This window comes from Athene noctua, chromosome 14 (genome assembly GCF_965140245.1).
Source record: "Athene noctua chromosome 14, bAthNoc1.hap1.1, whole genome shotgun sequence".
In the NCBI taxonomy this organism is placed as follows: Eukaryota; Metazoa; Chordata; class Aves; order Strigiformes; family Strigidae; genus Athene; species Athene noctua.
In genome coordinates, this window is record NC_134050.1 from 10,648,636 (window position 1) to 10,676,282 (window position 27,647).

Here is a 27,647-nt window from a genome sequence, read left to right on the forward strand (position 1 = left end):
CCAACCCTCCCCTTCCACTTCCCCACAAACCAGGGCTCGAGCCACCCCCACAGCTCCCCATAACCCCATGATGGGGTGGGGTGTTTACTCTGGCTGCCCTGGGGGGGGGGGGGCTCCTTGTCCCCCCTGTCCTGTTGGCACTGGGACTAGCATCCCGGTCTCTAGGGAAAGCAGGGGGGTGATGCCCCATCACCCCCTGTGGCACCATGTCAGCCCTCCTCCAGCCCCGTGCAGAGGTGGGGGCACCCGGTCACGGCAGGCGGTGCTGGTAGTGCCTGGAGATCCAGGTGAAGATGAGGCAGGTGATCGACTGGATCCCAGCCAGCAGGAAGAAGTAATTATCCACACGGCAGCTATTGATGCTCCCTGTGAGCAGGAGGGTGCTTAGAGCAGGGGGCTGGCCCTCAGGACACCCCCCTGTCCCTCACCCTGTCCCCTCTGCTCCCAAAGGCACCCCAAGCAGGAGGTGACACCCGTGTCCCCGTGCCAGCTCACCGTAACCCTCCGGGCAGCGCATCCAGCCGTGGGTGGGCAGCGAGAGGAGGGTCAGCAACCCCGACCCCAGCAGCGAGCCCATCCCGGAGATGAAGAAGAAGAGCCCCATGATGGCTCCTTTCATGGACTCAGGGGCCTCAGTGTAGGCAAACTCCAGGCCTGCGGGAAAGAGGAGAGAGCATGAGGAAAAGCTTGAACCCTTTTGGGGTTCCTCCACCAAATCCAACCACCACAGTGGGGGGGGGGGGTTCTGTGGGGGTTACCCCGGCACCAGAGAGAGGTGGGCCCAGCTCACCGGGGATGCTGGTAAAGAGTTCGCTGAGGCCGATGAGCAGGTACTGGGGGATCTGCCACCAGACGGGCAGCGTGGCGGCGGGGTAGTGGCCCTTGCCCAGGAGCTGCAGCATTGTCTGGTTGTGGCGCATGTACTGCAGCTGCTCCCGCTCCAGGATGCCTGTGGGATACGGGTAGGGGGCTGAGCACCCACCAAACCCCTTCCTGAGGGCTGCATCCCACACCAGCTTGGGTCCTACCTGCTGCCAGGATGGAGGCGAGGCTGAAGAACATGCCCAGGGTCATTTGCTTGAGGGCTGAGGGCAGCAGCCTCCTCCTGGCTAGGAAGGGGTCGATGACGTGGTCCTTCAGCAGCACCAAGACCACCACGTTGGCCAGGAGCAGCCAAACATCTGGGAACTGCAGGGCAGAGGCAGGTCAAGCCCCAGCCCTCACCTGTGGTGGGGAGCTCAGCACCTCCTGGGCTCCCAGCCCAGCCCTCACCCAGAGAATCATCTGAGTTGGAGAAGCCCTTGAAGTCCAACCATGAACCTCACACTGACCGTTCCCAACTCCACCAGATCCCTCAGCGCTGGCTCAACCCGACTCTTCAACCCCTCCAGGGATGGGGATTCCCCCCCTGCCCTGGGCAGCCCATTCCAACGCCCAACAGCCCCTTCTGCACAGAAATCCTTCCTCAGAGCCAGCCTGACCCTGCCCTGGGCAGCTTGAGGCCATTCCCTCTTGTCCTGGCGCTTGTCCCTTGGTTCAAGAGACTCATCCCCCCTCTCTGCACCCTCCTGTCAGGGAGCTGTAGAGGGCCAGGAGGTCTCCCCTCAGCCTCCTCTTCTCCAGACTAAACCCCCCCAGTTCCCTCAGCTGCTCCTCATAAGACATGTGCACCCATCAAGTCTAGGAATCTGCCGGCCCCATCCCTCACTGTGTAGCCCTGAAGGGTGCTGGGGTGGTCCTGGCCACTCTGGAAGATGCCAGGGGTGCGGAGGTGCAGAACTTGCAGGTAATACATCGACTGCATCTAAAAGACAATGGGACAGTGTCTCCATGGGCTGAGTTACTGGATGGTCCCACCACCACTGGTGGTCCGTGCCCAGTGCAGAGGCCACCCCACACCTCACCTGGAAGTAGACTATCCAGTGAGGGATGAAGGCCAGCATCACAGGCAGGATGTGGGCCAGCACCTGGAAGTTGGCACGGTCCTCCTCAGGCGAAGGGGCTCCAGGTTGGGCTCTGCTGCAGGGGAGAGGGTCCACAACTTCCCACCGATGAGCGGTCAGCCTGGGGAGAGGGTCATCATGGGAAAGACCAGGATTGGGAGGGTTCAACACTCCCGAAACCCTCCACCCTTCTCACCTGGCCCCGGTGCCCCCCAGCCAGGCGCAGCCGCAGTTCTGCAGGGCCAGCTTGATCATGGCAGAGACCTGGCTGCCCCTGGGGGGCTTGGTGATGAAGGTGGGGGTGGCCAGAAGGAAGATGAGGAGAGCCAAGGCCAGACAGGCAACAGGGATGAGGTAGCTGGCCAGAAAACCGATGTTCTGTTGGACAAAGTTCACCAGCAGCAGGGAGAAGATGGCCCCCACGTTGATGCTCCAGTAGAACCAGTTGAAGAAGCGTCGTGTAGCATCACCCCCCTGGTCCCTCACCTGCCAGTGTGGAGACCCCAGAGCTGGTTCTCAGGGCTTCTACTTCATCCCCTGTCCCACCACCCTCCCACCCCTCACCTCCCTCCTTTCCCCAGCAAAGGGGTCTTGAAGGGTTTGGAGGGGATCTATGGGGTGTGACCACACCTCCTCTGCCCCATGGGAGACTGTACCCCCCCCTGTAGCTGAGCAGAAGGGGAAGGGGGACCCACAGATCCATGTGGGACAAGCACCGGGCCAGGAGGAGCTGCTTGGGAAGGGGCATGGGGAGAAGGATGCCGGCAGGCTGCTGTGCTCACCTGGTCGGCGCCGAAGGGGGTGAGGTTGGCTCTGACGGAGCTGACGCCCAGTGCTAAGAGCAGGAGCCCGGTGTAGATGGTGGGGGCACAGTACAGCTCGGGGGGCTGCCCCTGGCACGTCCCACCGCGGTGCCAAGAGCAGTTTCGGATGGTATCGGCGGGCAGCTCCCCGCACAGCGAGAGGCGGCCGTCCAGCGACGCCATGACAGGCAGCAAGCACGCTGCCAGCAGGTACAGCAAGAAGCTGAGAGCCACGGTGCCATAGCAGCCCAGGTAGACATCGGCAAACCAGCCACCGATGGGTGAGAGCAGGTAGGAAGCCCCCCCAAAAAACAGGCAGGTGTGGGATGCCTGGGTACCCCCCCAGCCGAAGGTGCTGCTGGTGAGGTAGAGCACCAGCTTGGCTGTGATGCCGAAGAAAGCCGCCTGCTCCAGACCCTCCACCGCCAGCACGGCCGCGCACGCCATCCTGCGCCTCTTAAGGGGTGTCCCCCCCAGCAAGGGGCTCTGCTCCCCGTTGTGCCCCATCCTAGTCATGCCCAGCCCCAGAGCACTGTAGCTCTCAGCACTGGCTCTGCTGACCTTCACCACCGCGAGCCGGGGCGCCCCGTCATACCGTGGCTTCTTCTCTGACCCTTTTGGCCCCTCTCTGGGATGTTCCTGTCACCGGGTGGGTGTCGTCTGCTCCTGTCCCTCCCCAGTTTCCGATTCTGTCCTCCCCGGCTCCCAGTTCCCCATTTCTGCTGAACAGAAACGCATCATATGCCGGCTCAGAAGTGAAAATCCCCATCAACCGGTGTGACTTCTCCTTTCTGGGGGCCTTCCTCGTGTTCCCCACATGGTTGGGAGCTTTGCTCACCCCCCTCTTGGTGATCTCCCCCCCCACCATCACCAAAGCCCCTCATTGAACCTGGGGTCTCCCCGTGTTTCGGGGTGTCTGAGCCCCACGTGTGCTGGGGGATGTTGTGCACCCACCCGCACCCACCCGAGCCTCCCAGAGCCAGCGTAAAGCTGGGCTGAGCCAAGCTCAAGGCTACCACAGTGGCTCCCCCGCACTGCACCGTGGACTCACACACACAAGATCCCCACGAGTGCACGGGGGTTTATTTTGCAGCCCAATTTCCTAAGGAAATGGGGCTGGGGAGGGGGGCTGCATGTGCCTGCTTGCCTCTCGCACTCTGATATTTTCCACCAGACCCGGCAGTGACACGGATGGAGCAAAGCTTTTATGTTTCTGTAAGTTTAAAAACAAAATTAAAAAATTAAAAATTAGTAGCTGAGAAGAGCAGGAAGCTCAGGAGAGAGAGCTAATGGGCACACACCCTCCCAGCCCTCCACACCCCCAAACTCCCACCCAGACCTCAAGTTTCCAGCCCCTTACAGCACCCTCCAGCTCCTCTATGCCCTTGCAACCCCTCCTGCCTAAAACAAGCTGCCTCCGGGCTCCCTGGGGCAGGGGAAGAGCCCAAAGGCAGCGCTCACCAGCCCCCAGCCATGGCTCCTGGCAGCCTCACGGCTCTGGCATCTCCAATAGGTCTAAGAACCCCACGGCTCCGACATCCCCACCTGGCAGAGGGATGAGTTCTCTGGGACTGGGGTGGGTTGTGAGCTCTGTGGTGACCAGCAGCTGGGAAGGGAAGAGCCTTGAATCCGTGTTTTTGGCTGTGGGGGGACACGATCCAACACAGCCCAGCTTATTCATAAGATCCATCTCTCTGCCACCGATCTCCCTCCTGACAGGGCTTGGCCTGCAGAGGGGCAGGGGCGTGGGGTGGCACATCTTTGGGGTCACCACGGCTTGTCCTCTGCAGGTCTCTTGTGCCACGGGTTGGAGCAAGGTGTGAAGGGGCAATGTCACACTGGCCTGTGGCCTCCCAAGCATCCTCCTGCAAGAAAATTGGGGAGAAAGAGGGAACCTGGCGTTCTGCTTCATCACCCCATGGAGGTCCCAGAGTTTGGGGGAGCCTGGAGCCTCACTGTGTCACCGGTGATGCTGCCCTATGACATGGTGGCACACCAGGAGCTGCGAATCAAGGTTCCTGCAAGATCCACATCCCCGGGGGGTGCTGACAGTGACCTGGGGTGGCACCCAGGACCTCGAGGGATGCCGCAGGCGCGTGCTGTGGTCCCCAAGTGCAGCCCACCCCCCGCCCGACCCCCCTTTTCCTCCCCGCGAGCGTGCAGGATGGAGCCACCCCATTGCACTCCTCCGCCCCACGGCGCTGAGCTGGCTTCCTGCAGCCCTCGACCACAAGCCAGGAGCAGAGAGCACACGAGCAGCCACCTCCAAACCATGTCCCCAAGCCACTGAAAGAGGCGGCGGGACGACGGGACCCCGCGATCCCCAACCGCCATGGGGCTGCCCCACAGCCGCTGAGCGGGATGGAGGGGCTCTGCCTGCTCTTGGCGGCTCTCTCCGCCACGGTGCCCGGACAAGGTACGTCAATGTTCCCACCCTTTCCCTTCCCAGGGGACCCCGGGGTGGTGGCTCTGATGATTTCGGAGCTGGGTACCTGCCGCCTCCCCGGGGCCGGCTCCTGGCTGGCGTGGGGGGGTGTTGGTGAACGCACATGGATGTTACCGTGCTCTGGCGCTGAGGGAGGATGCTCTGCAGGCAGCTCTCGAAGTTGAGCTCTTCTTCTTCCTGAGGCTGCTCCAACCTCTGCCCCTCCTTGACGCGCCCCTCACTGCCCGGTGGCATGGCCCTGCTTGGGGACTTGGGGACTCTGGGGACCCTAAAAAGGCTCTTGGGCCCATCCTGCCCACCAGCTCCCACCCCCAGCCCTGTGGGGGAACAAGGTGATGCTCTCCCAGTTTTGGCAAGCACTGGCCAAACCTCACTCTGTCTGCTCATGTCATCAGCATCACCCCAGGAGGGTTTTTGGGGACAAATCCACCTTCTCCCCCCAGCGCAGCGAGGTTTAAGGTGCTTTCACACCTGAAATGGCTGCCAGAAGCAGCCTCAATGCCTCTGATCACTCAGAAAACGGTCCCCATCGCCCTCGTTTCCGCTAACGGCTCCTTCCCACACCTTCACTGACATGTTGTGGTGCTGCCCAACACCAGGGACCCCACAGAGTGGCTCTTCCTCACTGCATCCCCCGTTTTCCTTTAATATTTTTAACACTAAGCCAGAGCCCACTGCCTAAGGTGCTGGTTTGCCCACCAGCTCTCCGGGACACCCACTCAACACACACCACCAGCCCCCCCAAATCACTATAGAGGCCTCTTGCAGTGATGGATGAGCAAAGAGGGAAGCGGGTTCTATCAGCATGGCGGGCTGATGCAGTGGCTCCAAAAACTGTCCTTTTTTGGTCAGAAATCATCATTGTAATTACAGCATTCTTGCTCCCTGCGCAGTCGGGGTACAGAGAAAGCCACAGTTTCGTGGTGATGTCAGCAAATACACCTCGCCTTGCCCGTGGGGATTAATTCTTCCCCCCAGAGGAGCCAAATGGTGAATTTTTCTGGTGAAAATGGCAGGAAACCGGTGAGCGGCTCCACTGTGTTGAGGCAAAGGGATGGGAGAGAGGGGACAGAGAGGGGGGCATGGCCCAAAACTCAGGGTGCCTGGGGAGAGGGAAAAGCCTAAAATGAGACCACGGTGGCAGTAGCATCCATCCACCGGCTCACGGGGGGCCGTGCTGGGGGTGCAGGCAGGTACAGGCAGCAGGCAGACCCTCTCTCTTGGCAGGGGCAGCGAGCCGGGGGGCGGCAGCATCCCAGGTGCGTGACGGCATCCCACACTTCCCCACCGGTGAGTTGTGTCCCAATATCACTGTATTTAAGGCCAGATTCTGCCTCCCCCACCCTGCGAGGAGACTCTACACCAGGATTTGGCCCCCCATTTCCCGTGGAGAGATGATGTGAAGAGATGGGGATTGAATTTTAGGGGTGCAAGAGAGCCATGCCCACGTGGCTGGGGCTCGAGGGGGCTCCCCGTCATGTCACCCATTTTGTGGCAGCCCGGGGCTGCCATTTTAATCAACCTTCTCCAAAGCAGCATAACTATTCGGGGGACTGGGGTGCCCATTCCTGCACCTTCTCCTTCTGCCCCCCACCCTCCCCATCTGCCCCCCCGCCCTCCCCATGGCTGTGTGCCGGGGGTGACAGCAAATCCACGTCCCCCTGCTTTGCCATCTGTGAGCTGCGGAGCGCCCAGCAGCCGGCACGGGAGCCAAACTGTCTGCTCCTCGCCGCCTCCTTGCCAGGAGAGCCGGGGCTGAGCCAAAAAAGGGGGAGTTGGCCCCCCGACACCCACCGACCTCACTTCTGCTTTCTCCTTGGTGGCTGCCAGCTCTCAACAGGGCTCTGTCCTGCAGCAGTGAACCCCTGTCCTCCCACCACGCCCAGAGGGCCCAGATGAGGGGTTCCCTTGTACCCCCAGATGAGGGGTTCCCTTGTACCCCGTTCCTCTTCCTCCTTGCAGCCCCCACAGAGCCAACAGGACCTTCTGGCAGCCCAGTGAGCCACATGGCTGGAAACACCTCAGTGGCATCAGGTGAGTGCAGGAGGGCCAGGGACCTCCTTGCACCCCCATTTTGGTGATGAGTTGGGGGACAAGAGCATCTCCTCCTGCTGCTGCTGCCCAGCAGAGCTGGCAGTGGCACAGGGGACAGTGCCAGGGCCACTCTAACCCCCTTTTCCCCGGTGTCTTGCCCAGGTCCCAGCGCGCTGCGTCTGGCCGGTGGCCGGAGCCGGTGCGAGGGTCGGGTGGAGCTGGAGCAGGCGGGTGCATGGGGGACGGTGTGTGACGACGCCTGGGACCTGGCCGATGGCGACGTTGTCTGCCGGCAACTGCACTGTGGCTGGGCCATCCGCGTTCACGGCGGTGCCACCTTCGGCCGGGGCAGCGGCCCCATCCTCCGGGATGAAGTGGGCTGCAAGGGGGACGAGGAGCATCTCTGGGACTGCGTGGCCATGCCGGAGCACGACTGCAGCCATAAGGAAGATGCCGGTGTGGTGTGCTCAGGTGGGGCCGGCATATGCTGGATTTGGCAGCCACCAAGCAGGGTTTGGGTTCTGGTGGGTAGAATCAGGCAGGGGTACAGGCAGCGCATCCCCCAACTCTGCTCTCTGCCCTTAGAACACCAGGAGTGGCGGCTCACCGGGGGCCAGGATGGTTGTGCCGGTCGGGTTGAGGTCTTTTTCCGTGGCACGTGGAGCACGGTGTGTGACAGCACGTGGTACGAGCTGGAGGCGAGAGTGCTGTGCCGCACGCTGGGCTGCGGGCAGCCCCTCCAGCAGCTCTCCTTTGGCCACACACTGCCCGCCAGGATGCTCTACCAGTGTGATGGCCAGCAGCCATCGCTGGCCCACTGCCAGTGGACCTACAACAAATCGGCTCCCTGCCACCAGTCCCGGGCGGCTGGAGTGATTTGCAATGGTACGGGACCCTCCCTGCCACCTGGCCCTGTGGGTTTAGGGGGGCTGACTGCCTGCTTGAAGCCACGGGGGTCCCCTGTAACCCATTTTCTTCTGCCCTCGCCCATCCCTGTCCCCCTCCTGCCAGGCTCCCAGGGCTTACAGACACCAACCCCGATGGCCACGGTGACACTGAGCAACATCACACTGCTGAGCGGTGAGTGTCCTGCAGAGCTTCAGCCATGACCTGGGTCTGGGGAGCCGGTCGGGGTGGGGTGGGGGGGTGTGCTGCAGGGAGCACCCAACTTGCCCCCCTTCCCTGGAGGAAGGATGTCTTGGGTGTCACGAGCTGTGTCTGTTCTCTGTCGCAGCTGAGGAGGGCTCCCAGTCCGCCAGGGCACAGTCCCCACTGCACACACCCTTCTTCATCCTCTGCCTGGTCCTGGCAGCGCTGCTCCTGCTCACCGTGCTGGCCTTCATCGCTGCCCTGCTGAGGGTGAGGAAGATGAGCGGTAAGGAGCCACCTCTGTGGGGGCATGGCAGGTTCTGGCCGTGGAGAGAGGGTGACACTGCCAGCCCAGACGGGGCCACCCCCTCCCTGGGGTCAGCTCAGCTGTGGGAGTGGGGCTGGCTGTGCCATGGGCACCCCAATTTGTCCCCCTAGCCCTTGCCATGTCCTCCCTCCGGCTAGCTGAGCCAGTGCTGGTGACCCACAGTGCCCAGAGCCCCACTGTGCCCTCAGGGACCTCCAATGACTACAGGGAGGTGCCCCCCAGCCTTCCCAAAGGACCAGGTAGGTCTGGCAGGTCACCAGTCACCAGCCTTCCTCCACCCCGGCGCCTCCCTGGGGGGGGCTGTGGGACAGGAGATCCCGACTGGTGATGGCTGCCCTACCCCCATCTTGCCCCCACCCCAGACCCACCATTCACAGCCAAGGACCCCGACTCTGACTCTGACTACGAACACTACGATTTCAGCAGCAAGCCACCCGTGGCCCTCTCTACCTTCTACAGTGAGCATCCCACCCAGCCCGGGGACCCCCCCACCACCCTGCCCGGGGGTGCCCCTGGGTGCCCCCCCATTGATGCCTATCCCCCTTTGCTCTCCCCACAGACTCGCTGCGCCGGCACTCCGGGGAGCAGCTGCTCCTGCTGATGCCCAGGCAGGATGGAATGGAACCGTTGCCTGGGGAGGGTATGACATGAAGGGTGCCCATCCCTCTGTCCTGCAACACTGGCTGTCTGTCTGTCCTGCCCGTGGGTGGGCGAGCGGCCACCCTGCACCCCGGGGTTGATGGTGACCCTGTGCCCCGCAGTGCCGGCGAGGCGGGGCCCCCCATCCCGCAGCAGGGCGAGCAGCTCCTCCACCTCCTCCTCCACCACTGAGCCCTACTGCAATAACGCGTCCCCCCTGCACGCCTGGGGCTGCCCGCCACCCCCCACCGACGGCACCCACCAGCACGAAGCACCCCCCACCCATGGCTGCACCGGATACCCTGGCATGGGTGGGCACTGCTGGGGGGCTGGGAGGTCCCAGAGACCAGAGCAAAGATGGGGACAGCCCTGGGGAGGGAAATGGGGGTGGGGGAACCCCAAGGATGGGGACAACCCTGGGGAGGGGAATTGGAGTGGGGGGACCCCAGGAATGGAATCAGGGATGGGAACAGCCCTGGAAGGGAAATGGGGGTGGGGGTACCCAAGGATGGGGACGGGGAATGGGCATAGCAGCAGGGGTGGAGTGGCCCCAAGGATGGGGGCAGGGATGGGGACAGTCCTGGGGAGGGGATGGGAGTGGGGGACACCAGGGGATGGGAGCAGGGATGAAAGGTGCCTGTAAGAGACCCTGTTTCCCCCCCAGCTCCCCCAGCAACGCCCCGTGTGCCCACACCAGTGCTGTCCCACTCTCGGGTACCCGTGTCTCCAGCAGAGCCCCATCCCGCCGACAGCTCCAGCACCTCCTCGGGGGAGTGGTACGAGAACGTGCAGGGCTTGGAGCCACCTGGGGACCCATCCCCACAACCCAGTGAGTACTCCATGCTGGCAGGGCAGAAGCGGGGTGACGTGAGGGGTGCAGGTATCCTCTGCCTCCCCCAGCATCCTCCTCCCGCTCCCTGCCCAGCTGCCTGATGGGCTCTGTCCCTTGCAGGCTGGCTGGCTCCATCCTGCCCCTCGGGGGGACACATGCAGGACCCCGACTCCTCTGAGGGCAGTGACTATGATGACATCCAGGGCTCTGTCTACTAAAGCTGCCACAGGACATGGCAGGGGGGACAAGGACTCTCCATCCCGCTGCCCATGTCTCCTGTGGGCTTCTCTGGCCGTCTTCTCCGAGCTGGGGCAGGGGCACCAGTGCCGGAGGTACCCAGGGGATGCTCAGCACCTGTGCCAGGCCATGTGCTGCAATTAAAAGCTTTTCCCAACGGGTCACCGTGTCCCTTGGCCATGGGGGTGGCAGAGCCTGATCCAGCCCCATAGCTCTGGGGGTGGTGCTCAGTCGCCATCCTGGGGACACACTGGCTACCGTGCCTGTAAAACCCAGCTGGGGGGCTCGAGGGCTGCGGGCAGGGAAGGCACTGGGGGGTTATGGCAGTGCTGGGGGAACCCAGCCTGGGGCTGTGGGGCAGATACCAAGCAGGACATTGCCAGCTTCCAGCCCAGGATGGATTTTTCCCTCTCACCCAGAGCTCAAGGGGTGGGGTAGAGCCCCCCCCGAGAGGGTTAACCCCCTCCAGCATCCCCCACACTAGGGAGAAATCTGGGGGGTCCCACAGCCTGCCTGAGCCTTGGCAGGATGCCCCTGGCACAGCTTGGGGACAGGGACCCTGGTGACCAGGCACAGCACCCAGCCATCACCGCTGGGGCTGGGACCCCTCCATCCCCCTGCTCTGGGGGGCTTCCCTGCACCCCACATGGCTTTTTCCAAACCCTGCAGCTCATCTCCCAGCCCAGCACCCACCGGCGGGTTTCCATCTCCCCGGGTGTGGCGAGGTGAAGCCTTGGCGGAGGTTGGGGTTCAAACCCACCCCCGTGGAAAATTTGCCCCCCCTCCGCCACATCCTTCAGCTGTTTACTGAGACGAGAGGCTCCGGCGGCCTCGAACAAAGGGGCCACACGGCAACAACGAGAGGAAGCACGAAAATAGCAACAAAAGCCCCAGACAAAAGGAGAGAGGAGTGAAGCGAGAGCAAGGAGACGGCTGCTGCGAGCGGAGCGGGGACAGAAGCGGGCCTGGGGGGGAGGTGGGGGGGCACAGGGAGTGCCCCCAGCCACGCTCACGGCTCCCCGTGTCACGGTGGTGAGGCTGGGGATGAGGTGATGGCACTTCTGCTGTTGGGTTGTGGCACAGCTGAGCAGCAACCTGGGGGATGCTGATACCCAGGGGGGTACCGATGCCCCAGGGTGGGGGTGATGACAACCCAGTTCCTGTTGCGGCAACGGGACAAAGGTTCCATGTGTCACCTCCAGCCTCAAGACAGGGACAAGCGTTTATTTGAGCTTCTGCTGCTTCTGCACGCGGTGACGGGTGCTGGGAAATGCCACTTCCACCATCATCAGGCTAACAGCAGCGTGCTGACAGCCAGCAAGTTCATTCCTGCTCGCACCCAAGGCAGCTCCTGCCTCTTAAAAGGCTTCTCACGGGCAGGCAGCGTGTCAACATGTCCCAGTGCTCCCCCGCCTGCTCGACCCCTCCGGAAAGATATTATAATCAGACTTATCTGTCAGAGCATGTAGACGATGCTGAGCTGACTCGCATCGCTGGCAGCAAGCGGGGATGTTCTAAGCGAGCCACAGCACAAACCCTGTTCGTGGTATTTCAGGGTCTCCAGAGCCAGCCACGGCTCAGCGGGGGAGGTTTGGACCCCGGGTACCCCCTGGGGGTCTGTGGGGTCAGGGACCCTCAAATAACAAGGGGGAGGTGGATCTTTCATAGAGGTGATGCAGGGGGGTGAATCACTGACCTTGGGTTGACTTGGGGTGCAAGGGGCTTGGGTCCCCCCCCCCCCAGACCCCTGGGGCTTGATCTAATGGGAAGGCTTGGCCCAGGAGCAGGGCTGGGATTTGCACCCCTTTCCCAGGGCATTGCCAAAGCCATGCCAGACCTGAGCCCATGGGTGGGTGGGGGGCAACACCAGGACCCCCAGCACTCTTTGGGACACCCAAAAAGGGTTTGGCCCCAGACTGGTCTTGGGGGTCTGCAGGACCCCTAGGATCACTGGGAGGGAATGAGAACAAGAGGGGGCTGCAGGATGCAGCCCACAGCCCTGTGCGGGGGGGTCAGCGCTGCCCAGTGCAGGCAGCAGCCCCGCCCTGCCTGACCAGGGGGATGGGAGGCTACAAGAAGCCAAAGGAGCAGGGAGGGGACTGCAGGGCTGGGTTACCTCCAGGCATGCTGTGGTCTGGCTGGAGACAGTGTGGTCATGTTGCCGGCATTGCCTGATATCTCTGCCTGACCTGCCCGAGCATTGCCGCCCGGCCCCGCCTGTGCCACCTGCCACACCCCAGCGAGCTTCCTCTCGAGTCATGGAAAATCTTCAACCTAGCGAGAGTTGAGGGAACTGGGGGGGTTTAGTCTGGAGAAGAGGAGGCTGAGGGGAGACCTCCTGGCCCTCTACAGCTCCCTGACAGGAGGGTGCAGAGAGGGGGGATGATTCTCTTGAACCAAGGAACAAGCGCCAGGACAAGAGGGAATGGCCTCAAGCTGCCCAGGGCAGGGTCAGGCTGGCTCTGAGGAAGGATTTCTGTGCAGAAGGGGCTGTTGGGTGTTGGAATGGGCTGCCCAGGGCAGGGGGGGAGTCCCCATCCCTGGAGGGGTTGAAGAGTCGGGTTGACCCAGCGCTGAGGGATCTGGTGGAGTTGGGAACGGTCAGGGTGAGGTTCATGGTTGGACTGGAGGAGCCTCAAGGGCTTTTCCAACCCAGATGATTCTGGGATTCTATGCGTTTTGGGGCAGGAATCTCCCGGGGGAGCCAAGCCCCTACTCCGAGAGGTGCAGCATCCCATGGCTCCAGGCAGCAGCCCAGGGTGGTGGCAGCAGGAGGGGACGGGAACACTCACTAACCTCACTGAGCTGCCCGGGAAGCTCAGTCCCCCCAGCAGCGCTCCCCAGGCACCCACCAGCAACTCTCGTTCCAGCAGAAACGCCACCGGGTCAATGGAAAACAGCTGCCTTTGTTAGCATGCATGACCTGGATTTGGAGGAATTAATTAGGGCATAATCAATTAATGCCTCTCCCTTCCCTGGTTCATCACTGCCTGGGCCCCATGTGCCCTTGCAGGGATATACAGTGTCCCTGGGGTGCCAGCAACTGGGAGAAGTGGGGCCATGCCTGGGCGAAACCTTCCTGCAGGGCCATCATAGTGTTGCCGTGGCCTAACGGGGCGTGTGGCGTGGCACAGCATGCATCAGCTCCTTTGCTGAAAAAGGCGGCTTTGGACCCCAAAATAAGGTTCGTAGCATAAAAAAGGAGAGTTAGGGCCCTAAAAATGAGGGACTGGTGCATAAAAGGGAGGCTGTTATCCGTAGAATCAAAACTTTGGATGATAAAAATTAATCTTTGAGACGTAAAATGGGGGTTTGGACCTTAAAATTGAGGGCTTGGAGCAGAAAAATTAGTCTTTTCACCCAAGAAAGGCAGGTTTGGACCCCAAAAATAGTGTTTGTACTGTAAAAAATGAGAGTTAGGGCCCTAGAAACAAGGGACATGGGTGGCATGGGCAGCACCCGCCGTGGCACATTTCCTGCCCCGGCACGGTGGTGCCACTCGACTGGTGACCGCAGGTGGTGCAGCCAGGGCAGAGCCGAAGTAAGGAGGAGGAGGGGGGGAGGAGGGGGAGGAGAGAAGCAGCCACCAGCAAGGGGAGGCTATTTTTGGCAGGGGTTGGTGTTACATCAGGGTGGCCGCAAATCTCCCCACAGGAGCGAGGGTGGGATCTAGCTCTTGTGAGAGATTGGGCTGTTGGTTTTAGCGCTTGTGACTGTTTTTTCCCCTGCAGTCCAGTGTGTTGGCTCCCAAAACCACTCACTAGCACTGGGGAGCTGCTGCCAGGGCTGGGATTTCCCCTGATGAATGCTGCCGGCTTCGACCACCCACAAACCCCCCGTAACGCCCGGCTCATGCTCCCCAGCCCTCCTTTGGGTGTCACCTCTGAGTGCCCTGGGGGTCTTGCTTGGCCACGCTGCCTTCCAGTGACCGGCGGCTTTGTGGGGACCCAAGGGAGCACTGGGTATGTTCACTGCCCCTCCAGGTGTGAGCAGATGGGGGGACCCCGGAGTGGGGAACCAGGGAGGGTCGAGCCCCCCGGGTTTCTCTTCCCTTTGCTCTTGCTCTCGTGCTCAGCAGGACCTGGGGAGGATGCTGCCAGGTTGAGACTTCAAATGAGCATAGATATGACGCAAATAACCACAGAGGGAGGAAAAACAGCCTGTTCCTGCCCGTCACACACCACACCACACGCCCCCCCGCCTGCTTTCCCTGGGCCGGGTAGCAGAGGCAGCCGTGCCCCTGGCAGCGGTGGAGGCGGCCGGCCGTGCCGATGGCAGCCCGCCTGCCCGCCCTGCGCCTCCTGCTCTTGTTGGGGATGTGGGGTGAGTACAGTGGTGGGGCTCGGCATGGCAGAGGGGTGGGGGGTGCCAGGGCCCTTGGTTGCTTTAACCAAGTGTACCCGCTGTGACGGCAGCTCCCGGTGCTGGGGGTGCTCAGGTGTGCAGCTGGGGACTCCCAAAATCCCATGGTGAAACCCCCCAGTGTTCCCTCTGCCAGGCAGCTGGGCACATTTTGGGGGGGCTCAACCCCATGATCTCAGCTGAGGGTCACTGATGCTCCCTCACGGCACCATGCCAAGGGTCCCACGTGCTTGCCCGGGGCAAGCCCCAAGCCGGAGGAGAGGGGCTGGTGGCCAGCAGTGGGGCTGCTGGGCCCAAAACGAAATGTGAGCAGCTCCAGGGGTCCCCAGGATGCTCATCACACCCCAGGAGTGAGCCTATGGGTGTTGGGGGGCAGCCAGCCATCCCCCCTATCCTCATTCCTTGCCAGCTCCCACCATCCCCAGCTGCCTCTTGGTCCACATGGCACAGTGGGCAACGGCAGGCACCGCTCCGGCTCATCGAGGTGATGGTGGCACCATCCACTGCTGCTTGGCCCTCCCTTCCTACCGGTAGTGACACTAGTTAGTTAGCGGTAATTAGCCGGCGCCCTTGCCTGTCGTCTTTCAGCCATAATTACCCACCAGCAGATGGATGGGCAGCCTGGCAAGCAGTGCTACGCCCAGTTGTACGAAGTCGTTTGTGTTTATTTATTTTAATGAAAGTTGTGAGGAGGAGGAGTGAGAGCAAATTCACTGAGAAAGGCAGAAAACGCTTTTCTATTACCAAGAGAAAAACCAGCATGCCCCAACCTTCTCCTCCAGCATCCGGCGCTGGGGAGGGGTGTCATGCGGCCAGCCCCAGGGCTCCAGCCCCACTGCTTTGCTTTGGGGACAGAGGTGTCCCCCCAACATTACAGCTGGGTTGGCGCAGAGCGCGGCATGGCCAGGGAGCTCCTGGCTACCACTGATGGCTCCTTTCACCAGCAGCACCTTTACCCTGGTGAAAGGCTGCCCTGAACCGCCGGAATCACCTTCCCCCCCCAAAATAACCATTGACAGGCCAAGAGCAGGGAGCTGCTGCCTTAGGCTGGGGGTTCCCACCTTCCCCAGGGCGAGAAGCAGGACTGACACCACATTTCCCTCTTTTTTGCAGCCGTCTCCGGCCACAGAGGAGCCGTCCAGAGCCCCAGAGGTGAGTGTGTGGTGGCAGAACCTCGGCCATGGCTTTGTTAGCAGCTCCTTGCCCGTGGCCTCGTTAGTGTGGCGGCTGCCAGAGCTGCCTCAGCCAGGTCTCCCAGGTCAACCCTATGGTACCCACACCCCCCAAGCACCCTGTTTCCTTCCTGCCCCACTTTGCCAGAAGCCCTGGTTGCCACCACAGGGCACACTGCGCTGCAGCAATGTGCCACCAAAGGGCTTTTTTCCAGCCCCGGGTGGTGGAAAACACGCTGCCGAGGGAAGGAAAACCCCTAAAACCTGTGTTTTCCCCGCAGAGCTCATCCTGCAGCTCACCGGCGGTGGCTGCCGCTGCGCTGGGATGCTGGAGGTGAGGTGGCAGGGCAGGTGGAGCCGCGTGTGCCGGGACAAAGCCAGCGATGAGGGTGCGGATGGCATCTGCCGGCGGCTGGGCTGTGGCCCCGCCATCCCCAAGCCCCTCCAGCTCATCTTTGCTGGCAAAAAGGAGCCACAGATGCTGCAGTGCTTGTGGCTGGCGGGCACCACAGTGGAGTGCCACTGGGATCAGACAAACTGCACGGAGCCAGCCATTATCACCTGCAGCGGTGAGCCCAGACCCCACCCCGGCCACCCCCATCCTCAGGGACCAGCCACCTCAATCTGGCCTCTTTTTATTTCAGAGCCGGTGAAAACCACCCCCAAGCCCACACCGGCACCTCCAGCCACCACCCCGGAGCCCACTGGTAAGAGCCCCATCCCTGGGCACGATGGAGGGGAGCAAAGCAGCAGTGGGGGGTCCACACAGCAAAACAAACTGCCTCCCACTTTGTGAGATCACCTGATCTCATTAATATCATTTGCAGCCTCAACGAGGCAAATAAGCTTCAGATGTGGCAGTCTCGGGACTTTCTGCTCAGTAACAGAGAGAAATGTCATCCTGGTCTGGAACAAAATGTTTTTATTCACCCCATTCCTCACCAGGACCCGACAGGTTGCAGCTGGTGGACGGGGACTTCGGCTGCTCAGGCTACGTGGAGCTGCACAGGCAGGGGTTGTGGGGGTCCGTGGCGGATGGCCCGGGCATCAGGCCAGAGCTAGCCACTCGCATCTGCCAGGATCTCCACTGCGGCACCGCCATCGACAGCCACAGCTACCCCAAACCGGAGCAGAAAAGCCACTTGCCAGTGCGGTGGGAGGTGGTGGAGCCCTGCGAGAGCCGTTCACTTTTCGACTGCTTCAACAGGACCCGTGCCCAGCAGGAGAAGGCACCTGCCTTCATCATCTGCTCACGTGAGAGCTCACCCCGGCATGGCCCTACTCCTTCCCCAGGCTCCTGCTTGCCCCAGCCGCCTGGCTGGTAGCCCCGGCATGCTCCGGGCTGCTTTTACCTGTGCTAGATGCCCAGCTGTAGGCTGGCTGCGTGGCTGAAGCCCTGCACAGGGCAACAGTCCCAATCCCCGTCTGCCCCACACACCCTGTCCACCCACTCCTGCTCTTGCTCTCCTGCGTGCGAAGGCAAAACAGGAAATCTCCCCGAAGCGCTCGGTTCCTGGCAGTGACACCACCAGCCCCAGAGGCATTGCAAGTAGGAAAATCCGGGGAGTAAGAGCACCCCAAAACCCAACACGGGCATGTGGGGTATCTCGGGTGCTTCCCACCAGCATTTCCCTGCCACAAGCATCTCCCTGTGGAGCAGCTCAGCGCACGGAGAGCCAAAGCTGGGGGCTGAAGAGGGGGTTTGCTCTGAGTTTAACCATCTGCCTGAGCTCAGAAGCCCGCCTGTGGGATTTGAGGGGTTTTAACGGGCTGCGTGGCAGCAGCTGGCAGGGCGGGTTTCCCACGGGGACAGCTCAAAGCTCCTCGAAGCAGAGGGCTTGCACGCATCCCCCACGGCACAAGAGGAAGCCAAGACACTGACAACATCCCTGCGCTGCGTGGAAGCAGGGCTGCGTGCTGGCCGTGATGTCCCCTCTGGGGGTCTGAGCCTCTCTGCCTCTCTCCATCCCCCCACTGCCCATCTCCAGGTTCGCAGCCCCAGGCCCTGCGAAGGCTGGCAGGAGGCCCCACGCCTTGCGAAGGGGACATCGAGGTTTTTCACCAGGGACGATGGCAGGTGCTGTGTGACAACTGGGCACAGCGAGCCAGCTGGGGCAGGCAGCTCTGCCAGGAACTACGCTGTGGGAACCTCTCCTCCAGCACCGAACTCCGGGGTCCCCCCTCCACGGGTGTCATCTGCAAAATCCCCACCCTGCACCTCTGCTCTGCCAGCCTCGGAGGTCTTCAGACCTGCTCTCGGACCAGAGTCGTGTGTAAGCCACCGCGTTGGGTTTAATCCCCGGGAGACAATGATGTGAGGAGCTGGGATTTCCACACCAGGGGAAAGGGCAGAGGGTGTGAGCTCGGGGCAGGGGATGGGGAAAACTTTGCTGGGGGTCCTTGTAGCCCTCCCGGCAGGGCAGGGGGGTGCTCTGCCAGGGCACAAGGGGTCTTGTCCGGTGACACCCATCCTCTCCCCAGGCCAGGACTCGAAGCCACAGCCCGCCGGCACATCGGCAGGCACTATTGTGAGCATCTGCCTGGCCCTGCTTCTCTTTGGCATCCTCGCGCTGCTCTGTGGCCCTCCTGCCTACAGGAGGCTGATGAAGAGAAGTAGGTGACGAGCTCCGGGGCCTCTCCTCCTCCCACTCTGCCACCATCATGCTCAGGGCTGGCAGCTCCGTGCATCCATCCCTGCCTCTTCCCCCCATCTCCTTGGGGCTGGGGGGGGGGGGAGGGTTGGGGAGATGCTGCTCAGCCTGATGGACCCCCCCTGCCCCATTGTCCCCGAGCCTGCCCCACACGGTGTGGGCACATAGAAGGGGGCGGCCGGAGGATTAGGTGCCGAGCAGAAACAAAAGAGCAGGCAGAGGGTCTCATGGGGCGGCGGCGGGGGGATTATCGAGACGGGAGATTATTTGGGATGGCATATGGGGCTGGTGGAGCTGGGGGAGGCAGCTGGAGGAAGCAAAGCTTGGGGCAAGGGGCATCCCTGTCACCGCCTGCTTCTGCCTTCCAGTCTCCAAAAAGAAGCAGCGCCAGTGGATCGGCCCCACGGGATACAACCAGACAGGTAAGGAGCAGCGTGGTGGTGCCCCCCCCAAATCCAACACCACCGTGGGGTTGGGTTTGGGGCTGGCTTTGGGGCCGCTCGCCTCCGGACTGCAGCAGGCACCGGCGGGCAGGCGGAGGTGTGAGCGGGGCTCACGGCCGGCCCCGCTTCTCGCTTCCTGCCGCCGCGTTGACTCATCGGAGCGATATTAACTCAGCCGGGGGAGCCGAGCTCCGGCTCACGGCACGGGAGCGGGTCCTGCTTTTAGTCAGCCCCTTTTCCCCTCCCGGGTGGTGGGGTGGGAGTGTCGCCTCGAACTCCCTAAACCCCCTCCCCAATCCCACCTCCTCTCCCATTATCTCTTCCAGTCTCCTTCCACCGCAACAGCACCATCACCCCCAGGCCGCGGGCAGAGGAGCAGCGGGTGCAAGGTGGGGACAACGACTACGCTCAGCCCCCCCAGAAGAGCTCCTACCTCTCGGCGTACCCAGGTGAGCACAGGAGGACGGCCGGGAATGGCTCCTCCATGCTCCCTTCCCACACGCGCCCGTGGGGATGAACCGCTTGGGCAAAAGCATCACAGCAAGATTTTTGCTGACACCAGGCAGGGGGGGGTTGTTGCACCGGGGGCTGGGGTGCATCCCCCAGTCCCCATTAACGAGCCACATCCCTTTGCCCCACAGCCCTGGAAGGTGCATGCAGAGTCTCCAACCCTCCAGACAACTCCTCCGACAGCGATTACGACCTGCATTCCGCCCGCAGAGTGTGACCCCCACACACTTCTCACCAGAGCTGGGACCCCCTTTGGCTGCCCTAGTCCTCGGCTGAGCCATTCCTCCCCCCGCCCCCCTGCCGCTGTCCCAGGGTGGTCACACATGCGGCAGCAAAGCTGAGCAACTGCTAATTAGCGGCTTTTCTTGCATTTTTGGCAAGCCACCCCGTTTCCGTTGTCAGCCACCTTCCCACCCTGCAGGCAGAGATGGGATGCAGCACAAAAAAGGTAAATTTTGAGCAACCCCATCAAGCGGAAAAACATCCCTGCCTAGGGCAGGGGGTTGAACGAGATGATCTTTGAAGTTCTTTTCCAACCCAAACCCCTCCTGCAATTCTACGCAATGACAAACTCAACGAAGCTGGCGGAAGAAATGACGCATACCTGCACTGCTCACCTCAGAAAACCTGCCCGCATCCCCCCCAAAAGGGATGGGAGACCCCCGAGTAGGGGGGTGCCGGGTCCCTCCCAGCCAGGGAGCCAAACCCACCCGTGCTCCTCCATCCCTGCTCCCAGCGGGCAGCAGCCGTGCAGGGCTCGGCTCTAACCCAGCACCTTCCCAAGAAAGCTTTTCTCTTGCTTTTGAGCCTCCCTCATGGCAGAGTGTGAGGTTTTTCGGGGTTTTTTTAAGCTATTTTTAACCGTTTAAGAGGCGGCTGGGTCGCAGCAGGCGCCGAGAGCGGAGCAGCCCCTCTCAGAAGCGCGGGTTGCCGGCTTCTCCAAAAACCGGGATCTCCATCTCTCAAAACCGGGATAACCATGCTCCTCCTCCCACCCTGAAAGCAAAATCGGCTGCCAGCGGGGTGCTGAGCTTCGCAGGATTGTCTGCTAGACCCCCCCCCCCCGCCGTCTGCCAGCTTCCCGGGGGAGCTGCGGAGACACACGCTCGGCGGCATTTGCGTGGGACGGTGCGAGATTGGGGCAGACGCGGAAAGCAAAGCACAGACGTGGAGAAGCACGGGGAGGGTCGAAATACTGAGAACAAGTCTGAGATATTTAATAAGCAATAACTGTCGTAATAAAATTGTGTTTTTTTCTAGTAATTACGTCTTGTTCTCTTCCTTCCAACACTACCAGTGCCGTGCCTTAAACCATCTCCACCCCATCTGGGGAGGGAAAACGCAGGACGGTGCCAGAGGAGGGGAGAGACGGGCTGATGGCAGAAGAGCCCCATGCAAACGGGCCCCTTAGGGATGATGAAAACAAGAAACAGGAAAGATGAGTTTGAAGAAGATGGTCCTGTGAGGCGGTGAAAGGTTTTATCGACAGAATCAAGAGGATGTTGGTGTAAGGATGCCAGGAGGGCCCTAAAAAGATCAATAAAAAGTGTCAGCTGGGTGCCCCATCGTTTCCGAAAGCGACCGCTGCCATGACCCCACGTGCAATTCATCAAGTTTTATTACTGTAATTAACCACAGATACGGAATTGTTTCCATCAAACCCCACAAGCATTTGCCTTGTTCTAGTCCATTAGTAATCTTTCCTTATAAATAACTTAGAGGAATACAGGCAGGAGTTGTAGGATAAAGTGCTGAGCAAAGCAAATCCCATTTCCATTAACATAAACTTGTCGCTCCCTCCGTTATCTAGTGTTTCCTGAGAAGGGGGGACAGTGAGGAAGGCTGGAGCCTGTAGCACCCCAAAAAAATGCCCTGTTCCCCCAGGAGGCTGCTGAGCCCCAGCGTTTCACTGAGCTGGGCGGAAGGCACCGACCCCCACGCCCTGCTGTGACCCCAGACACGGGTTCCCGCCACAGACGTGGCGCCAGTTTAGTTCCAAAACACAGAAAATATTCCTGCACAGAATTCTGGGAAGCTCCCGGAGCCTTCATGCCCTTGCTAAGCCAGCATGCAGGCTGGGAAAGGCTCCTGTGCTGGATAAAAGACAGAGAGACCGACCTCAAGGCCAAGATGTGAGCCAGCTGCTTCTCCCAGTTAGGAATTGCCTCCAGGCTGGCCAGGCTCTGCCTCTCACTTCCAGGAAGCTTCCTTGGAAAGCAGCAAGTATTTTGCGTTGGAAATCCTGTTGTGTTTTGAGGAGCTGTGAAAAGGCTCAGAAGGATGAGACATCCGTTACCCACAGAGGGCAGGCGCAGACAGCGCAGTCTCGCGCTCACCCACGCACGCTCGCACACAGATCCGGGGGGGTCCAGCTCTCCGCAGCTCTAATCGGCGCACGTTGCTCCCGTCTGACCCAGCCAGGTAACGAAATGACTACCTAGCTTTTCCACCAAAGCCCCTTTGAGCCAATTTGGAAGCCAACACTTCAGCCCATTGTCACAAATCCAACCGGCCTGACCACCGGCGCCGCTACCAGCTCTTAACCTGCATCACGCTTTTGCAGCGATGGGGCAAAGAGCAACACTCTTCTTCCTCAGTCCCCAAAAAAAAAGAAAAAAAAAAAAAGGAGAGAGCAGCAGAGGATGCTTCCCAAAAGTCCTTGATTTAGTAGCCAGGCCAAGCAGGGCGTTGAGGGTTTGGAGGTGGGGGGTACCCAAAGGGTGGGGGGGCGCCGGGAGGATAAGGAGGCTGTGGGGGGATTGGGAAAGTAGGGAGAGGGGGCTGGGTGGGGTAGGGGCATTGGGGTCTCCCTGCCCCAGGGGGGAAATAGGGGGGGTACCCAGGTCTGGAGGGTGGAGGAGAGGGGTGAGAGCCAGGAAATGGCGGGGGGTGTGGGGGGCCCCTGGATGGAGACCAGGAATAGGCTGGTGCCAGAGATGAGCCCCCTGAGGGGGGTTTGGGATACCCCGGCACGGAGTCGTCTGCCTGCACTGGCGGGTATCCGGGCCCTGGAGGAGGTTTATAGGGAAAGGAGGGCTGGGTGCTTGGCTGAGGGGAAGCAACGTGGCCCATCGTCACCGGGGAGCTGGAGAAAGGAGCGGGAGGGAGAGCTCCGTGGGCTGTGGGGCCCACCGGCACGCTTGGGGCTGGGCTGTAGGGCAACGGGAAGGAATCTGCCGCTGGAGGGACGGGCTGCGGCTTCGGCGGCTCAGCGGGGCCAGGTATGGGAGGAGGTGGCTGCTGCTGAGAGTCCCTGCCGGGCTCCCGCGACGCTTCCAGCTTCCTCAGGATCTCCTGCAGCTTTTCAACTCTGACCCGGCGCAAGTGGGACAACTTCCTCATTGCAGAAAACTGCTCAAGAAATGTCTCCAGAGGCACCTCACCCTCCAGGAACTTCTCGGCCATTTTCTGGAAGAACAGAAGAGGAAAGAGGGGAGAGGAGGAAAGAGGGGAGAGGAGGAAAGAGGGGAGAGGAGGAAAGAGGGGAGAGGAGGAAAGAGGGGAGAGGAGGAAAGAGGGGAGAGGAGGAAAGAGGGGAGAGGAGGAAAGAGGGGAGAGGAGGAAAGAGGGGAGAGGAGGAAAGAGGGGAGAGGAGGAAAGAGGGGAGAGGAGGAAAGAGGGGAGAGGAGGAAAGAGGGGAGAGGAGAAAAGAGGGGAGAGGAGAAAAGAGGGGAGAGGAGGAAAGAGGGGAGAGGAGAAAAGAGGGGAGAGGAGGAAAGAGGGGAGAGGAGGAAAGAGGGGAGAGGAGGGTAGGTTCAGCAGTGCATCCCTCTACTCTTTTTCCCAAACCATGTTTAGGATTTATGTCTCTCAGAGAGAAGCAGAGCACCATTGTACCACACACAAGCAAACAAAGGGAAATCCAATTTTTTTGATCAAGAACGCCAAACTACAAACAGACAATCCTTGATTTAAGGAATTAGGCTTGGCAGTGCAATTACAAGTCTTTGAGGACTAATCACTTGAATTGCTAATAGATTTAAACTTTAAACTCACCTCAGACTCCTCTTCAATTTTCTGGCTTTCCACCTGCAGGAGATCCAGCAAGGTCTGAGGATGCATTGCTGCTGAAAATTTCTCTGAGAAAACAAAAATAGCAGCAGAGCAAAACATTAAACACAAAAGAGGGACAAGTCTTTACCACACAGCCCTGTCGCCTTCCTGCCTTGGAAACTGTTGATGCAAGGATAAAATCTGAAAGAACCTTAGATACTGATGCACTAGAAGGGTTTTTTTTGCTGGGGCAGCATCTTTGATCTGTCTAACGAATTTGATCAGGAAAAAGAAGAATATAGATTTTATATGCAGCAGAAATAGAGATTTTACACGCAGCAGAAATACAGATTTTACACACAGCAGAGTCATTTCTATCACCACCCTCAAGAGTTTCTCTGCTCAGTATGGCCAAGGTAGGCAGAAGCAAAAGGGAAGGATGTTGCACTAACTACAGCCCACATGTCTCCATCGGAAAGCGTGCAAGGTTTGCAAACACTCACCCAGTTTTGCCTTTTGCTCTTTACACCGCTCAGCCAGCTTCTGCAACTCTTCGTATCTGTTAGAGAGGTCGGTGCGCCCCGTCTCCAGTGGCGCCTGGAATTTCAGGTTCTGCTCGGCCAAGCTGCGGTTGGCAGCAAGGGCCATCTCCCTTTCCAGCTGCAGCTCCTGAACCTGCAGATGGAAACGTCACAATCACAGAATCCCAGAATCATCTGGGTTGGAACAGCCCTTGAAGATCCTCGAGTCCAACCACGAACCTCACCCTGACCGTTCCCAACTCCACCAGATCCCTCAGCGCTGGGTCAACCCGACTCTTCAACCCCTCCAGGGATGGGGACTCCCCCCTGCCCTGGGCAGCCCATTCCAACGCCCAACAGCCCCTTCTGCAAAGAAATCCTTCCTCAGAGCCAGCCTGACCCTGCCCTGGGCAGCTTGAGGCCATTCCCTCTGGTCCTGGCGCTTGTTCCTTGGTTCAAGAGACTCATCCCCCCTCTCTGCACCCTCCTGTCAGGGAGCTGTAGAGGGCCAGGAGGTCTCCCCTCAGCCTCCTCTTCTCCAGACTAAACCCCCCCAGTTCCCCCAGCCGCTCCCCAGCAGACCTGTGCTCCAGACCCTGCACCAGCTCCGTTGCCCTTCTCTGGACACGCTCGAGTCATTCAATGGCCTTTTTGGGGTGAGGGGCCCAAAACTGAACCCAGTCATCGAGGGGCGGCCTCACCAGTGCCGACCACAGGGGTAAGATCCCTTCCCTGTCCCTGCTGGCCACGCTAGTGCTGACACAAGCCAGGATGCCATTGGCCTTCTTGGCCTTCTGGGCACACTGCTGGCTCCTGTTCAGCCGGCTGTCAATCACCCCCCAGGTCCCTCTCTGACTGGCAGCTCTCCAGCCACTCCTCCCCAAGCCTGTAGCGCTGATGGGGGTTGTTGTGGCCCAAGTGCAGAACTCAGCCCAAACAAAGTGCTAACAAAGCCCAGACTGTGTCAGGCTACGCCCACACGTACCTCCTGGGACTCCAGGGCCAGGCGCTCGATCTCCTCTGCATCTTCCTGCAGCTCCCGGAGCTCCTCCACTGTCCGGTTCCTCAGGGTGTCCATCCTCCTGCAGGAGCTGCAGCCTCCCTGTGTGGGGGAAAGGAAATCCAATAAAGACGAGGTTTGCTAAAGCTAACTGCAAATAGGTACTAATCCTAACAGGGGTTTAAACCCAGTTTTGCTAATCTGCTTGAAACAGCTACACCAGACATTGCCCTATAAAGAGTCAGCAAGACTAAGAAGGAAAACAGGACATATCTCCTCAATCCTGCTTTAGCAACTGACTTTTCTTTCCTTTTCGCAGCATGTTTGAAAGGATTTCTTGTGTGTGTCAGACAGTTTTGTCAAGGAAACACCTACTCACAGCCACTTGATAGCAGGGCGATGTCACCCTGACTCTCAAACTCAAGCTGGCTCTCCCTGCACTGTCTCATTCCAGATTCCCATTCTGCTGAGGAAAACGCCTGGATCTGTTTGCATCCACTGTGCCCACAGCCCACGTCACCAGTGGGATCACCATCACCACCGGGATCACCATCACCACCTGCATCTTCCCATACCTCACCACCTCTCCAGTTCCTTGGTTCCCTCCTCATATGATGCATTTTTTTGTGTGTGTTCCTTTCTATCTATATGGTGCCATCACTTCCCCTACTTATTGCTGCTAGCCTTAGAAAACATTAAGCGATGGCTTTAATCATATGAACTTGATGCAATACATGTGATGTTAAAAATGGGCAAAATATTACTAAAATCAGGGAAATAATGGATTTTCTGTACTACGTCCATGACTTATTCCAAATAATCTCGGTTGTCTGATAATATTTAGCAAATATCAGGTCTTGTCACAGGTTCTATTATGTGGGATGCAATTATGTGGGAAAACAGTAAAAAATAGGTGAGAAACACAGGAGCTGCACACTCCCACCAGGAGGGAAAGGGACATACCAAATGGCCAATGGGGATTTCAATGTTGTCCTAGCTGCTCGTGGCTCTTCTACCTTTCACCCGGGTGAAACATCCCAACGATATCGCTCTGGGAATGTTGCATCAGCCTCTGCATGTACCACAGAATGACAAGGTAAGGCTCAGGGTTACCAAATCTCTTCGCCCAAGATCCAGCCAAACCTGTCCAAGTAACAACCACCTAAAAGCTGGAAAATGAGCTCCCTTACTACATACATGTGTATGTAACTTCATAACTGTGCAAACAGAAATATAGCTATGTTTGATGGGGTTTTTTGTTATTAATGAGGCTCACAGCGTGTAAAAGGAAAAAAAGTAAGAATAGTGGCAAACAAGAAGTTCAATCCGTGCCACTGTGCGGGTGCTGAGGCCATGGATGGTCTGTGGGAAGTGTCTAAATAGTCCCCAGGAGGGTGGATGCAAAGAGCCAGGCACCAGCACAGGGCAGGGGCTTTCGCCTCCCAGATCTCACCAGCTTTTAGCAGCGTTCCGGTAAGACACAACCACCGAGGCAACACCTTGTCTCTCTGAAGAGCAACACGCGGGGTCCCCGTGGCTTGGAAAGGCTGTGCGCCCCGGTGAGGGGCTGCCCGCAGGACTGCCGCACGACGGTCACTGCCTCGGTGCTTTGTCCCCGGTTAGGAAAAGCCCATCCCTCAGCCCCGGCGGTGCCTGCCCAAGGCCTCCGCATCCCACCACCCTGCGGGAGCGCGGAGCGAGGCCCAACCGGGGCCGCTCTCCCACCGGGACACGGCGGAGGCTGCTCCGCCAACGCCAGGCCAGTCCTGGGCTGTGGAGGGAACGGCAACCGGGAGGCCAAGACCCACGGAGAAGCGGAACGGGGCTGCTCCCGGTACCAGGCCTGGCCCGGTATGGCCTGGCCTGACTCGGCCGAGCCTCCCCTTCTCGCTCTGGCCGGAGGTCCCGGCGGATAGCGACTGCAACCGCCCACCGGAGGGGCTGTGAAGGCCTCCCCTCGCAAGGCACGAAAGGAAGGGACTCGTTACCGGCTCCGCCGCCAGCCCGGGACTCACCACGGCGCAACGGGAACCCTCCCTTCGCCGGACACTTCCGGCTTCCGGGCGGCACCGGAAGTGGGCGGTACCACCCGGGCGGGGGGGCGGAGCGCCGCCCCTTCCCGGAGGGGAGGCGGAGCGGGGGGGGGGGGGACATCCCGCCGCCGCCATGTTGTGGGTCTTTGTGTCAGGGCTGCCGTGCCCCTGCAGAGAGGCTGTATTTTATAAATATGGTGTCTTTTTAAAACAAATACTGCGTCTTTATGTGCCACTGTAGCTCTCCTCATGCTATGGCCTGCTTGAGCCTTTACATCTTGCCAATTCGTGTCTCAGAGGGCTTGCCCCGCCACTCTGGTACCTTTCCCCAGCAGCCTCCCTTATAATTGACTCTTAATTGAGTTTTTATTTTATGTCTTCGCGGAAGAATTGTCAGTGTGCTAAATTATTTGTGTTATTATCGATGCATCCTAACTCCAGTCTTCACCACCATAGCAATTAACCTGGGTACAGCCGGCAGCGTTGCCCGACTCCAGAGTGAGCTTGAACACCACAAGCAACGGATTCAGCTTTACCTGTCAGCCCAGGGAGGGTAAAGCTGGGGCTCCTCCCGGCAGGTACCTGTCTCCCCAGTTGCCCCACCTGCTGTC

The 27,647-nt window shown here is 60.1% G+C and overlaps 4 protein-coding genes across 7 annotated transcripts; 2 read left to right on the forward strand and 2 right to left on the reverse strand.

Moving 5' to 3' along the window:
• Positions 1 to 165: 165 nt before the first annotated feature.
• On the reverse strand, positions 166 to 3,253 carry SLC15A3 (solute carrier family 15 member 3). Its single transcript, XM_074918619.1, has 8 exons — positions 2,726 to 3,253; positions 2,161 to 2,429; positions 1,905 to 2,070; positions 1,709 to 1,804; positions 1,029 to 1,188; positions 791 to 949; positions 496 to 654; positions 166 to 366 (listed from the first exon to the last, which is right to left on the reverse strand). The coding sequence occupies exons 1-8, from the start codon at positions 3,251 to 3,253 to the stop codon at positions 251 to 253; spliced, it is 1,653 nt and encodes a 550-aa protein (XP_074774720.1). The 3' UTR covers positions 166 to 250.
• A 1,411-nt stretch (positions 3,254 to 4,664) lies between these two features.
• Positions 4,665 to 10,332, forward strand: CD6 (CD6 molecule). Its single transcript, XM_074918620.1, has 13 exons — positions 4,665 to 4,838; positions 4,967 to 5,162; positions 7,155 to 7,226; positions 7,389 to 7,697; positions 7,812 to 8,111; positions 8,238 to 8,306; positions 8,461 to 8,601; positions 8,754 to 8,882; positions 9,006 to 9,101; positions 9,203 to 9,283; positions 9,405 to 9,569; positions 9,947 to 10,097; positions 10,254 to 10,332. Exons 1-13 carry the CDS (start codon positions 4,665 to 4,667, stop codon positions 10,330 to 10,332), a joined length of 1,962 nt encoding a protein of 653 aa, XP_074774721.1.
• Positions 10,333 to 14,578: 4,246 nt separating this feature from the next.
• Positions 14,579 to 20,682, forward strand: CD5 (CD5 molecule). Its single transcript, XM_074918623.1, has 10 exons — positions 14,579 to 14,674; positions 15,827 to 15,865; positions 16,167 to 16,454; positions 16,530 to 16,592; positions 16,831 to 17,139; positions 17,874 to 18,158; positions 18,367 to 18,498; positions 18,905 to 18,958; positions 19,306 to 19,428; positions 19,621 to 20,682. Exons 1-10 carry the CDS (start codon positions 14,623 to 14,625, stop codon positions 19,704 to 19,706), a joined length of 1,431 nt encoding a protein of 476 aa, XP_074774724.1. The 5' UTR covers positions 14,579 to 14,622; the 3' UTR covers positions 19,707 to 20,682.
• A 110-nt stretch (positions 20,683 to 20,792) lies between these two features.
• VPS37C (VPS37C subunit of ESCRT-I) lies at positions 20,793 to 27,079 on the reverse strand. Of its 4 annotated transcripts, XR_012634535.1 has the most exons (7): positions 27,019 to 27,079; positions 25,967 to 26,075; positions 24,989 to 25,105; positions 23,986 to 24,157; positions 23,486 to 23,568; positions 21,608 to 22,897; positions 20,793 to 21,016 (listed from the first exon to the last, which is right to left on the reverse strand). XR_012634535.1 is itself a non-coding variant. In XM_074918362.1 (6 exons), the coding sequence occupies exons 3-6, from the start codon at positions 25,079 to 25,081 to the stop codon at positions 22,154 to 22,156; spliced, it is 1,092 nt and encodes a 363-aa protein (XP_074774463.1). In that variant the 5' UTR covers positions 25,082 to 25,105; positions 25,967 to 26,075; positions 27,019 to 27,079; the 3' UTR covers positions 21,075 to 22,153. The 4 variants fall into 4 exon arrangements, 3 of the variants coding, with proteins under 3 accessions (XP_074774463.1, XP_074774465.1, XP_074774466.1); XM_074918362.1 differs by lacking the exon at positions 20,793 to 21,016 and having other exon boundaries at positions 21,075 to 22,897; XM_074918364.1 differs by lacking the exon at positions 20,793 to 21,016 and having other exon boundaries at positions 21,075 to 22,897; positions 26,992 to 27,066.
• Between the last annotated feature and the right edge of the window lie 568 nt (positions 27,080 to 27,647).